General features: G+C 38.2%; 1 protein-coding gene across 5 annotated transcripts in view; it reads right to left on the bottom strand.

Moving 5' to 3' along the window:
- Positions 1 to 15,479, bottom strand: part of ZNF407 (zinc finger protein 407) — a 355,565-nt gene that overhangs the window by 97,611 nt on the left and 242,475 nt on the right. For all 5 annotated transcript variants that reach the window (XM_072852837.1, XM_072852838.1, XM_072852839.1 and 2 more), the window contains one exon: positions 7,817 to 7,995. In XM_072852837.1, coding sequence (XP_072708938.1) covers positions 7,817 to 7,995 — 179 coding nt within the window. The remainder of the gene's footprint in view (positions 1 to 7,816; positions 7,996 to 15,479) is intronic.

Here is a 15,479-nt window from a genome sequence, read left to right as displayed (position 1 = left end):
TGCTCACCACCTGCCGACTGATGCCCAGCCCGTCCCCAAGCAGCAATACCTGCCCCCTGGCCAACTCCCCCGTTTCTATACTGAGCATGGCACCATATGGTATGCAATAGCCCTTTGGCAGTTGGGGTCAGCTGTCCTGGCTGTGTCTCCTCCCAGCTTCTTGTGCTCCTGGCAGAGCATGGGAAGCTGAAAAGTCCTTGACCAGTGTAAGCACTGCGTAGCAACAACTAAATCATCAGTGTGTTATCAACATTATTCTCATCCTATATCCAAACCACAGCATTATACCAGCTACTAAGAAGAAAATTAACTCTATCCCAGCCGAAACCAGGACAACACAATATGAAAAACACTTGCGTTATGGCTCTGCAGCTTATTGCCAATTATCTAATGGAAAAATGGAGCACAGCATGACAGGCATTATACCTCTACTGATCAGAGGTATTAAGAGGTGTTCCAGACTTTGGTACAAGCGATATTTTCCTTTCCCTTTAAAACCATATTCTAAACATTTTTTCTTTAGTGAAATTCATGGCCTTCACTCTTATCTGAGGATACCTTCCACTTATAGAATGTAACTAATATTAACAGTGGTGGTTTTTGCATATTAGATGATGTAATATTTGCATCAAAATATTTCAAAACCTTCTTTCATGTCACTCAGCAGCAATATATGCTGACTGTTCAGGAAAAGCAACTAAGGGACTATGAAAGGAGTCCCTAAGCTCTTCAACAGCAGCAGCAAAAGCTACCTATAACAAAAAAGAAAAAAATACTTTCACAATCTTTTTTTTTTTTTTTTCCACTTTACTTACTGGAAAGAACCAACTCTATGGTCACAACCACCCAGATAAAGACACTGGCTATAGAAGGTCTGCTAGGCATACGAAGTCTTCTAATAGAAGACAGCTATAAAAATAATCAAATGACTTAGGTTTTAGGGGGTTTTAAATGTAGATTAATTTTTCCTGAAACACAATAATATGTAATCTACATAGGTTATAAGGAACCTAGCTTTCTCCTTTACAAACAGAAAATCATTTATACTAGGTTTTTATTTCAAGCACACACTAAAATTATTATTCTCCACAAAAGAGGAAAGGGAGTGTCTGCCAATCAACATGACATGCTATTGAAAGACTGGCACTAATAGCTATGACAAGAGCAAACCTGTTTGAAGCAGAGCTGCTGCTGCTATTTTTTTTTTAAATATACCAGCCATCAAAAATAATGTTTTATCTGACTAGAAACCCAAGCAATATTCTGCTGCTGTAAAAGCTTCTACCTGATTTGCCTGTATCTAGCAATGACAGATTTTTAATATTGTTGCAAATTACAGCATTTAAAGTATTTTATTTAAACAGTGATAAAGACTAAGAACATAACTATTCCAAGAAAAAAGTTAAATATGCTTGCAAACAAAACTGTATATCCATTCTTTGGAGGCTTTACTTAAGGTATGAATTACAAGTTTGCATAGGTACTCAACTGACTTGTATTTCCATTACTTCATTGATAAATAGCATTCACTGATTTTATATTTTTGTAGTTTGATGAATTCACAGAGTATAATAGTAAACAGCTTTTTATTATTTCATCTTTCCTAATTTTTTTCAACTTTATATTTTCTACTAAAGAGTCAGAAGATGCAAAAGAAAGGACAAGAAAAAAAAGAAAAATTTAGAAGTACAAAAGCACTAGGATACTAGCATAATTGCTATATTATCAGGTTATGTGTGTCCAATTCACATTCTGAATAAGTCTGCAGTTTCCACTTGGTAATACAGTTATACCTTGATAAAAAAATCACATAATAGATCACACCATAACTTTTAGCAATCAATTTTTTCTCTTAATAATTTGATAAATGTAGCTGTCAAGTGGGATAAAGATCACAATTTTATTTGGGATTAACTATTTGAACTTTCAGAATTCCATTCATGAATATTGCAACTGTTACAACTGATAGGATCACAATTTTGTCCCTTGATGATGTAATCATGTTGCAGGTTGCTAGTACAGCCTTGTTTCTCAAAAGCTAAAGAAACTGAAAGAGAAACATGTGGAGAGCACAGCCTTTTGAAAAGTGCACTTAAAATGTTTGGAAAAATATTTTTCAAACATGCGTAAAAGAGACCTTGTGGTAAACTTTTCTCATTTTCACTGCTCTCTGGAAAGAAATAAAATATCCCCTAACTCTGTTCCCCTAATCTGAAAAAGAAAAGAGGAGGATGTAGGCCCGGCTTAGTGAACAGATGATTAATTGAACTGTCTTTTCATCAATTTCAGATCTCAGGAGCCAATAACACAGTAAGGGAACTGCCAACCAAAAGAGCAGAATTTCATAGAAATTCTTCAAACACCTTAAATAAATAAATAAATAAATTTTCCAAAATATTTTATCAAGGATTTAATGAAATACCAGAAAGGAATTTATTTTAGTGTATCTCTACTCAAGCAGAGGTACTTCAGGCTCAAAGAGAATAAGAATTTAGTGCCGACAATGGGAATGTCATCTCTACGAGAAAGAACACTTTGGGGGACTTACGTGTCTCCTCAGCTATCCCTTTGCTATCACAACACCTAAGCACTTTAGATTCACTAACACAACCCTCACCAACAGGCTGTAGATTAACCCTGTTTTAAGATTTAAGAGCAGAAAGGACTATTAGATAATAGTCCGACTTCTGGTATATCAAAGCCCCTTAAATAATGCTTACTTAGTTTTGCAGTGAACCCAGCAACCTTAGGCCATCCTAAAACCTATCTTCCAGAAAGACATCCAGTCTTCTCAAGGCTCAAATGAATGGAACGAGGATAATTTCTTCTGCTAGTTGCTGCCAGAGCTCAATGGACCTCATATTTAAGTGTTTGCACCTTGTTTCTCATTTCAATTTGTCTGACTACGCTTTCAGTAACTGATTTTTCTTAGGCTTTACTCAGCTAGATTAAGAGCAGCTCATGTCTGATATTTTCTCCCTGTGAAGCAACTCATACACTATAATCAAGTACCTATCTATCATTTTGGTCATGAATTATGTAACTCTTCCCGAGCACTAAGCGTTCAATCACCACATAGGCAGCCAACTGCCAAAACACGATTGTCACGATCTTTGTTCTTTGGATGCCCAACTGAGAGGCACCTATAATTTTCACGGAGGCACAGGCACACAAAGCTGTACTTCCAAGCATTCCCCAAAACATGTCTGTGCAGTGAGGGGAAGAGACTCACGCTTTTAGTTCTGCCAGGATCCATAAGATTAAGCGATCCTCCACTCCTACTTGCAGGGCCCAGGGTGGCAGACTCTCTGAGCATGCTGGATAACTTGAGTGCTTCACAAGCACAGTATCACTTTCAAAGAAAAAAAATGGACTTACCAAAGAGTATGATGAATTGATCTGCCTTCCCTGACTATTTTTAAAAGACTTCCAAGAAAGATTTTGTATTTTTCTAATTCTAAATTAAGTAAAACACTTCCAAATTTTCTGTTCAATGTCTCAAGCAGTTCCCTGATCCCATAGTTGACTGTTGTGAAGCCATTTTCAAGCAAAAGCTTTGTGCTTTGAAGTATGTAGGCATTGCACCTATTTTGCACATGGGGAAACTCAGACAGTAAGCAAGCCCAGTATATCAGTAGCTCAGTGAAAAACTGAGTTATTCTGATTTCCTAGAGTAGCACTCATTCTTGGAGATCATGTCCACTTCTAACAGTGCAGCACAGAAATGGTACAGAAAAAAACAGTATCATCGCATAACTTTCAATATGATCATGAAAACAATAATGAGGAAACTGCTCCTCTTCTCTCCGATGAGCTTTTTGCCTTACAGCCAGTTTAGTATCCACACAAGACTACTATGCACACAATGAGATGCCATGCTCTCTGCAGCTATTGGAATAATGGAGTTGTCACGCCATAGATATTACGCTCTTTGGATATAAATAATGCATCATAATAGTATCATAATGTTTATGAGACAAAAGCTCCTAAATTATGAACATTTATTTCAAACTGAAATTATCCCTAGCAAGTGATGCTGCTCCAAAGCAGACAAAGCACTGAAAAAGACAGCTGGACTACTGATCCCTTTCAAGTTCTACCCTTCCTCTGTCCCACTTGTCAAAGTATTCAGGCTCAGTTCAACTCAGCATTGAGATGTAGCATCAGTTGGAAGAAAGAACATATCTAAGAAACTTGGAAATGTAATGCACACAAGAATCGATCCACAGATTTCTTCAGTTTACTCTGAGACTCTCCATACAGACAAGTCCACAGTGAGCAACTCAGAAAAACTTTCTCATTTAAAAAAAAAATCATCAAAATGATAGTCATCACCATGATATGACAATTCACTCACTTATTGTATTAACTTTCCATTTGTAATGACGAATTTTCAGATTTGTACATTGATAAAACAAGAATAATATTAATAGCTTCCATTAGAACCAAATTTCCATGACTAAAACATTAACTGCAGGATTCCTGAGCTTGCTAGTAAGCCCACTTCTGTTCCACAACAGCTATAAAATCTATCGGTGTCTTAAATGTGATTTTTTAGAAGAAAATAAATTAATATTGTGGATAATCAGCAATCATGGGATTTCTAGATTTGTTTTTAAACAAAATTTCAATTTCAAAATGGATCTTGAGAAAATGGGACAGAGAACATCAAGAAACAGGCATAAAGCTCTTACAGAACAACACACAATGACATTTCAAAACAGATTTGATGATTTGTATAAAAATTGGAGGTTAAATGTGTAAATTGGTATTTGAAGTGTAATCTAGCAAATTCAAGCCATAATTTTATGTGCAGATGCACATATCTCTTTGTCGGTTTACATGCATTAAAGGTCTGCTGTTCAAGTGCAGTACATTTTTTAAATTAAAGACAGAAGTATTTAAAACCAAGTATTCTCTATGATTTTAAAACCATAGATTCTTATGGTTTTAAAACATATAACGGTACTTTGTAAGGTGTATAAGGAATATAGTTGTATAGTTAAATATCTCCTTCTATGACAGAGTCTACAGCAAAAAGGGAAAAGAAAGTCTGAAGACCTGACTGGCATTTCCATACATCAGTTCCTCACATTATACAGGATTTCAAAGATACAGAATAGAAAGTGCTACCACCTATCAATTACAGTATCATCCTTACTCATGTAGAAGCTAACTTGTTCTGCCTTCCACCCTCTGCAGCCTCTCCTTTAGAAATGCATCTTCTTTAAGCTCCTTACTGCCATTGACCCCATAAAGCAGTATGTTAGTTGCCACAGAAAACTAAGCAGAAATTAGTGTTAGAACTTCATATTATAAATAGCATTAACTTTGAATTAGAAATCCAACTCATAATCTTAATTTCACAGATGAGAAAAAGACTCAATTTTTACTCCCAGCCACATCCTAAAGGTACCCCACAGCTCCATTCTTGGTGGGTTGTGGTGAAGGAGTTTCTGACTGGTCCTGAGAAGTGGCTGCAGTTGGCTCCTGTCTCTTTGCCAGGGATGAAACTTACTCTATTTCTATTCTGCTCAAAGAAGCAAAGGGGCTGGCTTTACTGTTACAAAACAATATTAGAACACAAAAGACAGACAAGTATGTTCAAGTTAAAAGAATTGATCTTGTATGACACTTTCATACTCCTGTCATCCTAAAGGGTTCTATGTCGTGTTGTGGATTCTCTGTGTGTGCAGCCAATGACCAATAAGTAATCAGTGACTGTGAACCAGACACAAAACAAATCTTATTTTGATAAGGGATGTTAGTCAGGGCATGGGAGTTATCCCCTCATTCCTCTAAAAAATCTTCTCTAAAACCTTTAACTCTCAGATGTCCAGCAGTCAGAAATGGATTGAAAAGAAGAAATGAAAACCCCTTTAATTTAACTCCAATGTGAATGCACAATTATCACCTAGGTCCTGCTTTAATAGTGTTTCTTCTTGAAAGGAAAATACAGTATTGACCTTTTAGCGATGGGATTATGCAAACAATATTTCAACACACTTTTGTTATATACCAGTTCTAGGTTGACCTGGCAATAATTAGGTGACAACCAGTTCTTGCCAGTACTAATATGTTTGTATAGTACAAACATTGCCTGTTTAGTGCAAGGGGATTTCTCCAGCATAAGAATAAATGTATAAAAGATAGGTATCGTTAGTATACAACACATTGATGACAGTTTTCCTATGTTGCCAAGACAAGCAAATTGAATAGTTTTAACCACAGCATGCTGCAATGAGTAATTAATTTACCTAGATGTAGGTCTTGAACAAGTAACGTGAAAACTTACACAGATTTTGTAATTTTGCAAAAATGTTAGTGATTCTACCAGTGTTATATCTATCTGTGTTATGTCTGTATATCTGTCTATTGAAAGCATTTTAATTTTTCATATTATTTTAAGTGGGATTATTGTAGTAAAAATCCAGCAGTGTCTGGATTTAAGCTCTGAGTTGAATATTCATTCACTTTAGTGAGAACTATGGTGAAATGTGATCAGTTTTCTGACCTATTTTGAAATTGGTATTCTGCCAACTGGCATTTTGTTTGCACATCCAGATATTATCCACCATATGCTGACATGACATGATGATTGGTTCCAAAATGAAGTGGAATACTTGGCAAATAGAAATATATGGTACAAATAATACACTGCCTCTAGTCAGGAAAGCAAGCAGTCATTTTGAGAAGACTGAGAGGTTTTAAAATAACTTGAGTCTATACACTGCACAGAGCTGAATAAAAGCTCTCTAGGTCATGGTTTTTACAGGTATGAGGGTCTCAAAAAATTTTGAGATCGATTCCTTACAGAAGAAGATTCAAATCTGACACAGCAGTAGTAATAGTAGTACTTCAATGGAAGATTAATTTGCATCTCAGGGAGAATTTGGCCCACATAGCTTCTTCCTCCTCTGGATTCCCCAACTCTTTCTTCTCACCATCTGTTCTTTTTTCCCACTGCTCTGACTTGTCTTCCCGCCCAGTGATGTCTAAGTTATCTGCCTCTCCTGAGTTAAGATCACATTTCATTCAAGCTCCAGCCTAATTTTATATTATTTCTCCTAACCTCTTGCCATTGAACTCTTATTTTTCTCCTAACTTGATGCTCCCATTAAACTTCTGCCTTCTATTCTGAACTGCAGAATCTCAAAAAACCACAACCAAACAAAAAAACTCCAACCAAACCAACCAAACAAAACCCCCCCTTGTTCCTAAACAGGAAACACCCCAACTTTTTTCTTTTAATTCCTGTTTCCAAAGCAAATGTTTTTGTTTTGCATTCCTCCAATGACTTCCATGTGTGTGCTCTCTAATGTAAAGCCTCAAAACATGCATGTAAGTTATTGATTAATCTCTGCTGTTCTGTCTTTTAACGTTGAACACTCTGCTTTTTTGTAATGAAGTCTAAGAATTTTTAAAGTGGTACATTAATTTGCCACTGTATTTCTTAAGGAATTTTGGTTTTCTGTTCGTGGAATAGGGTGGGCAGAGGGACTTAATACAAATGTTAAAAAAAAAAATTGTCTATAAAAATTCAACTAGATTTCAAAACGAGGTGTCTAAATAGCACACACTCCTGATGTTTATGTATCGAACTGCAAGCTTTACTTGTGAAACATGAATGGATTTCAGTGGTTAATGCATAACCTTCACCCCTTGTGAAAACCTGAAGAGGACTAAGCCCATTTTAAAATCATGTTCTTCTTCAGAATAAATGATAACATAACAACTAGCTTTCTTATTGCAATCATTTAAGCATGCTCATATAGAAAAGAGAAGAATTTGTAAGCAAAGGAAAGAATGACCTTACCAGCATGCAAGTATGCCAGATCAGGATTTTCAATGTCTGGGTGTAGTTCTTTCAAGTGGTTACGAAACTCCACAGGGATATTGGTTCCATAGTCACATTTAGGACAGTTATACATTTTTACTCCTTCATGCTTTCCTGTATGTAAGATGTGTTTACGGATATTTTCAGCACAGTTAGACCTAAAAAGCAATGAAAAAAAAAGAAATAAGTTATATAACAATTTATTCCCTACTAGTCGTTCGAATAAAACCTAGTGTTACAACAGGAAATGAGTAGTCATTACTCATTTTTCACTATCTGCCCAATTTTTGCATCCTCTTAGGTTTTGCATAAATGTCGTCCTTTGCACGAAGGTTCCCAAAGCTGTTTCAGGTTAATTGAGCAATACATCTGAAACAGAAGCATTCAAAAATGAACAATTTTTTACATTTGCATAAGTCTTATAATTTTTATTTTTCTTGATGATAGTCAGCAATGGACAGAAATTAAGCAGAAGTCTTTAACTTAGCAAAACTGAAATGCACAGATGCCTGTAACATTCCCAACGGAGCTCACAAGAGCGTTTCCTACACAGTTCCTAGATTCCATAGGAGTTGCTGTGGAAGATTTTTGTAAGGATATTCCACCAACTCTCATCTCATCTTATGAACTGTTCCTGGAAAAGAGAATTGAGTTGTTCAAGTTCATACCTTTTTGAAAATACACACAGATTCTGATTTATATCTTAAAAACAGCTTTTGTGGAAGCAGTGGAGTTTTCATGCATAAAAGTCAGAATATATCTACAATTAGCTTTATGCATTTCAAAGAAATATTTCTAATGATATTTCTGAAAAAAAAAGGGAATAGAAAAAGATCTCACATTTCTTTTATCCACAGAGATCCATGATATGACAGTAATTTTTAACTTCCAGTCTTTACAATTTTGCAGTCTCATTCCAAAATTATTTTGCATTGGAATTTCCTACTTATTCAAAGTCTGTGATGAATCCCATACAAAATATACTGCTTCTTCATTTATTTCAATCAGAAATAACCATTATATTTATTCTTAAATAACGGCCTCTGTACAAATTTTTTTAGACTTTCTTAGTACTGTACACTATTAATATTGTCAAACTAAGAAGAGTAATTCAGTTTAACTGAAAAAAGTACAAACCCTCAAGTGAACTACATAAATACATAATACTTCACAAATACTCAAATAAGACAACTAGTATACTCAAATAAGACAACTAGTATTTTGAGCAACTGATTGTTTACCTGTCACTGTCAGAAAAACCACAGTAACAGGCACCTAAGAAAAGGACCCCCAAAATAAACGGGAAGGAGCAGCTTGAAGTTCTGTTGGAGTGCTTGTCTCTCCCTTGGAGATGGTCATAGTAAAGCTGATATCTGCCTTACGGTGCTGCCAAAGCTCACCCTCTGTCATGTCCATCTGCTATATACCAGTATAATGATCAGACTCCTGAGAATGTCAGAGAAGACACTTATGTTCACTGAAAAATGTGGGAAATATTGGTCCTCAGCATCTTTCAGGATTCAGCCCTAAAAAAATTACAATGCTCATAAATGTTGTTAAAATGAAACATGTATTTCATTTTAAAAAAAAAAAAGATAGTGTACACTGCAATGAAAGCAGAAGAAAATCTGGTAACCTTCTATCATGGGTTATACTTTAAAGGGCAGTGGATTAAAGCAGAGCATATGAATCTGAAATAAAATATCTGTGTCCTTTTAGCTCAGCTCTCATACTATGTTAAGGAAAGATATAAAACTTTTTACTTTGAAATATTTCTGTGAAATATATAAAGGATCTGTGGAAACCTATGTAAGAGTTGTGAAGAAAACCCAGCCTGTTCAAGTCATAAAAAGCCAGTTCTATCTCCTTTGATTTGTGAATTTGCTCCAACTACTTTAAACGGAGCAATCCCAAAGTCTCATTTATTCAGTCATCAGTAAGAATCTGTGACTAAACATGCCAACATACTGATATATTCATCATAGGAAAGAAAAATTTAAAAAAAAATATTTTTCCATGTGAGAAGGCCAGAAAGGCTTAATCAGAAATGAGGAATATGAGATCACAAGGCATTACAAATGGCCTCTCGTATTAGGTTGCAATGCAGCAATTGCAATCATAACATAAACCATGAAGGTAACAACTGGCAAATCCAAGCACTTTTGAAGCCAAGCAATACCTTTAAATATGACATGACAAAAATGTACTGCATATAAAATGTTGTTTTAATTATTCAGTGTGCTTTGACTGTCTGTTTTATGAGGAGTCTTCTCCTGAGTACTGTACAAGTATGTTGTTATATGTCTGACACAAAAAACTCCCACCAAAACTCTGTGTATGTGTGTACTTACATCACTTCATCTCATATGACTAAACACAGAGGTCTGTGATTTTAAACAGCACTGTGTTTTCATTAAAGCTATGCCATGAGAAACATCTAACTAAAATATTATAGTGTTGCAATAGTGATGATAGTTAAGCATTTGACAGGCTTTGTATTATAAAATTCACTTTCAGGAGTTTATAAACTTTTAGATAAAGATTCCCTTTGTTCTGAAATTTGGCAACCTATTGCCCAGTCCAAAAAAAATTGAGTAAAGTCTTTCTGGTTTTTGAGTTCCCCTCTGAATTACAGCCACAAACAAATAAATGCAGCTTTTAAGAGGCTAGCCTGTGTTCCAGTAAGGCTAAACCAGAGGTTTCTAAGTTAAATTACTATTTCTTAATGTAAGCATGCTTTCGTTCTTAAGATCAATTTTCCATTTTGAAAATCAAATTTCTATATTTCTGTCAATTTTTCCATGCTCTGCAATAACAGGAAGGGCACTCATTAGAGAGACTTAATTAGTCTAAAGCTATAGTATATGGGTTTGTATTCAATGCTGATACAGAGAAGCACAACAGAAATTTTGATTTTATCACACAGAATCACAGAATTGTATAGGTTGGAAAAGACCTTTAAGATCATCGAGTCCAACCGTAAACCTAACACTACCAAGACCACCACTACACCATGTCCCTAAGCACCTCATCCAAACGTCTTTTAAATACCTCCAGGGATGGCGACTCAACCACTTCCCTGGGCAGCCTCTTCCAATGCTTGATAACCCTTTCAGTGAAGTAAAGTTTCCTAATATCCAGTCTAAACCTCCCCTGGTGCTTGAGGCCATTTCCTCTTGTCCTATCACTTGTTACCTGGGAGAAGAGACCGACCCCCACCTCTCTACAACCTCCTTTCAGGTAGTTGTAGAGAGCGATAAGGTCTCCCCTCAGTCTCCTTTTCTCCAGGCTAAACAACCCCAGGTCCCTCAGCCGCTCCTCATAAGACTTCTGCTCTACACCCTTCACCAGCTTCGTTGCCCTTCTCTGGACAACGTCTTGCAACGTCTTATTTCACATCTTGCAGTGAGTCTTCTTATCAGACATGAAGAAAGGTTTGAGACTCGATGCAAAACCCACAACAATTCTATTAAAGGGAAGTGGAAGGCCTGTATAGAGTTTTCAGTGTCCTGTCAGTGCTATACATGGTGAAAGAGGAGATGGGACGTGTTCCTAAGGCACGTTGCAGATGAACAAGAAGTGTAAGGAGCTGAAAAGCTCAGCCCATACTTCCCACACAACAAGCCTGTACGACTTCCTCCATCAAAGACTGAGATATTGGGAAGGATGTAGGCCTGCTTTCCACTGCACAGATCCAGGAGAGCTCCCACATTTCTGTAAAGGACAATGCTGTGAAGTAAGGGAGATGGATGGCAAGTTTCTCCTGAGAAATGCAGCTACTGCTTAAGACAAAAGGAAAACCTCTTTTGGCTGAAGATAAAAAAGAGCTTTTATCTCTAACTTTCATCACACAGTGATGAGTTCACATTGCTGTTCTACTGGCACATTTCATGTTGCCATTAGAAGTCCACTCCTACCAACCAGTTACCTGTCTTTTGCTGCTCCCAGTAAATTAAAGGTTGCTGCATACTCAAATATCATAAACTTGAAATGACTTGTCAGTTGTAAAATTGTACTTTAGTCACAGAATCACAGAATGGTTGAGGTTGGAAGGGACCTCTGGAGGTTGTCTAGTCCAACCCTCCTGCTCAAGCAGGACCACCTAGAGTCAGTTGCCCAGGACCACGTCCCGGTGGCTTTTGAATATCTCCAAAGTGGGAGACTCAGCAACTTCTCTGGGCAACCTGTGCCAGTGCTTGGTCACCCTCACAGTACAAAAGTGTTTCCTGATGTTCAGAGGGAACCTCCCGTGTTTCAGTTTGTGCCCATTGCCTCTGGTCCTGTCACTGGGCACCAATGAAAGGTGCCTGGCTCCATCTTCTCTGCACCTTCCCTTCAGGTATTGATAAATGCTGATGAGATGCCCCCTGAGCTTTCTCTTCTCTAGGCTGAACAGTCCCAGCTCTCTCAGCCTTTCCTTATTTGAGAGAGATGCTCCAGTGCCTTCATCATCTTAGTGCCCCTTTGCTGGACTCTGTTAAGTATGTCCATGTCTCTCTTGTACTAGGAGAACTGGACACAGCACTCCAGGTGTGGCCTCACCAGTGCTGAGTAGAGGGGAAGGATCACCTCCTTCGACCTGCTGGCAGCAATCCTCCTAATGCAGCCCAAGATACGGTTAGCTGCCTTTGCTGCAAGGGCGTGTTGGTGGCCCATGCTCAATTTGGTGTTCACCAGGAACCCAGGCCCTTTTCTGCAAAGCTGCTTTCCAGCTCGTCAGCCCCCACCCAGCATATATTGGTGCACAGGGTTGTTCCTCCCTGGGTGCAGGACTTGGCACTTTCCCTTGTTGAACTATATGAGGATCCTGTCAGCCCATTTCTCCAGCCTGTTGAGGTCCCTCTGGATGGCAGCACGACCCTCTGGTGTAACAGTTACCCCTCCCAGTTTTCTGTCATCTGCAAACTTGCTGAGGGTAGACTCTGCCCCATCATCCAGATCATTAATGAAGATGTTGAAAAGGACTGGACCCAATATTGACCCCTAGGGTACACCGCTAGTTACTGGCCTCCAACAGACTTCATGCCACTGATCACCACCCTTTGGGCCCGCCCAGCTGTTCAACGTGAACAATATAACCAAAAAAGATTTAAGTTACTTTTGATGTCATTGTCACTTACATAAGCAAATCTCACAGTACTGATAACTACCTAGATAGGAACAGCGTACCACAGCAAAAAAAGCTGGGTAGGTATTATAACACTGAATAATAGCCTCCAATGGACATCTTCAGTGGCACCCTACCACAGTGAAGCTCAAAGCTTCTCCACAATGGGGCCTAAAGCAAACTTTACTATTCCAAGGATAAGAACAAAACAGTTTTTTCAAGTTTTCAGTGGTGACTGTGCTTGCACAGGCATCATCCACAGAGTGACAAGGAAGCCCAATGCCACATGCCACAACCCTCCGCATCCTCATCTGCTGCTTAGCAGCATTGATCTGCTTTACTAGGAGAGCTGAATAAAGTGGAAGGTTAGGAGCAGCATAAAATCCCCAGACATTTTGTCAGTGTGAGAAGCTGCAGCCTTTGTTTACTTTGTATTCCCTCTCCTATTGCCTCTCTGCTATTCTTACATATATCAGTTCTGTTACCAAAAAATAGGGCATTGTGCTAAGAGCAAGAACCGGAGTGCCTGGTCTACAGGGCAGTGGGAAAATACATGCCCCTAGTGCACAGAGCAGAAGTTCTCATAACTGCATTCCTCCCTCAGACAGAAAATACTATTGTTCCTCTAGCCCCTAAAAGTAGCACAACTCTGCCCCTACGCAGACATTTTCTCAATTGCATTGGCAAGCTATAGTGTTCCACTGACCAGATTCCTCAGCACAACTAGGTCTACCTCATTGAAAACAGCAGCACTGTTCGGGGTTCTGGGATGGCAGAGCACAGATGTGCACTTTGCAGGAGGCAGAGGTGGGAGTTCAAAAGGAAACAGGGAGGAACGATGAGCCTTGGAGCAAGTTTGTGCCAGAATGGTCATCCTGAAGGTCCCCACAGTATGTGCTGGCTGTGGTCATTATTCCCTCATCATCTCTTCCTTCTCTCCCATCTTGCAGGGCTCAGCCAGCCAGCTCCACCAGTGAACAGTAAAAGCTGTAAGAAGGCAGGACTTCGGGCATCCCTTCCCCATGCAGAGGGGCTCAGCCCTGGCCTCACGGCTGGATGCAGGGGGTCACGCTCTGCCCTCCTCCCAGCCAGCAGCACTGGTTTAAGCAGCTCACGTAAACAGCTGAATCCAGTAGCTAACTACAGAGCTGTGGCTGCCCAATACTTGAGCTATTTGCAGTCCTCATCTTTTATGTGGCATTTTGGATAAAAATCATGAAGTAAGAGAAATTCATAAAACATCTTCTGTTAATTCTAAATTTGCCCGTGCAGAATAGGAATGCTTCTATATTTTCTAAGGGTTTTGTACACGAGAATACATTAGCATTGTATTCAACAGCTAAACGAAATATAGCAGGAAGCAACCTATTTTTATTAAGATGTTTTACTAATAGAGAACTGAAATTAGAACACTCTTCCATTATGCAGTGCCTGACATTTTCAGAAAGATGCTTACTGCAAGACATGGAAATGGAAGGTTTCGGAGGTGCAAATAAGGCAAAATGTTAATTATCTAGCCCACTAAGTTTTAAAAATTTTAGCACCTTGGAGGGCTCTTATTTGTACAAAATAAACCTTTTTCAAAAGGTTTTCTCCAGGACATCAGGTACAAACATCCTCTTTCTGCAGAGAAATGCATATAACCTAAAGGACTTATGGCAGCTCCATGGATGTCACTATTTACAACATAAAAACAAACACAGTGATACAACCGACCAAGTGAAAAGATTTCTATTTTTCCCCTGTTCGTCAGTATGAATCAAGTTCATTCTCATACAGAGAGCACTGTGAAGGTCTTCTGCACTGTTTATGCAACCTGCAAGAAATACACAGAAATTGCAGTATTCTGACTGAAAAATAGCAAAGTCCCCAGATACTTTCTTCCAGAAATACAAGCAGTTATGATGAAAGCAGTATGTATTATCGTAGATTCTTGACCTCTGTTATTTACCAAAAATTTGTAGGTGTTTCTTTCACAGAAAATGCCACTTAACTTGGAAAACTGTCTTTAAATCAAAACTGCAATAATGTAATTAAAATAGAAAAGGAGAGCCATAGATTTTTAGAAATGCAAAGTCATACTAAACATGTAGCTTGACCTCATGGATAGCACAGTTCATAAAAAGTTTTCCCAGTGATTCTTTCCTCAAACCCTAACTCTTTTTGGCACTAAAACGTGATTTTCAGAGACACACTGAAATCCGATGGAAAGCAACAGGGTATCCATTGTAATCATCGACAAATTACTCTAGAGTTGATCACTCTCACTTTTACAAACTCTCATATTTCTCATACTTCTGCATCCAGCTAACAGATAGTGTAACATTTCCAACACATCTTGCTCGGCTAAAGGATCCTCTGCTATCTGGACCTGTAGTGGATGAGCTACAGAGACCCAGTTCCTTTCGTCTCACTTTGGGAAATCATCGGATTTTTCCTAAACTATTTTCAATTGTAAACATTGCTTTAAACTTTGAGTACTAGAGTGCATTTCAGACCAGTGCTGCATATAAGGATGCCATGACTTCCCCCGTG

The sequence above is a fragment of the Ciconia boyciana genome, chromosome 2 (assembly GCF_034638445.1).
Source record: "Ciconia boyciana chromosome 2, ASM3463844v1, whole genome shotgun sequence".
In the NCBI taxonomy this organism is placed as follows: Eukaryota; Metazoa; Chordata; class Aves; order Ciconiiformes; family Ciconiidae; genus Ciconia; species Ciconia boyciana.
This window is presented reverse-complemented; position numbering and strand designations above follow the sequence as displayed.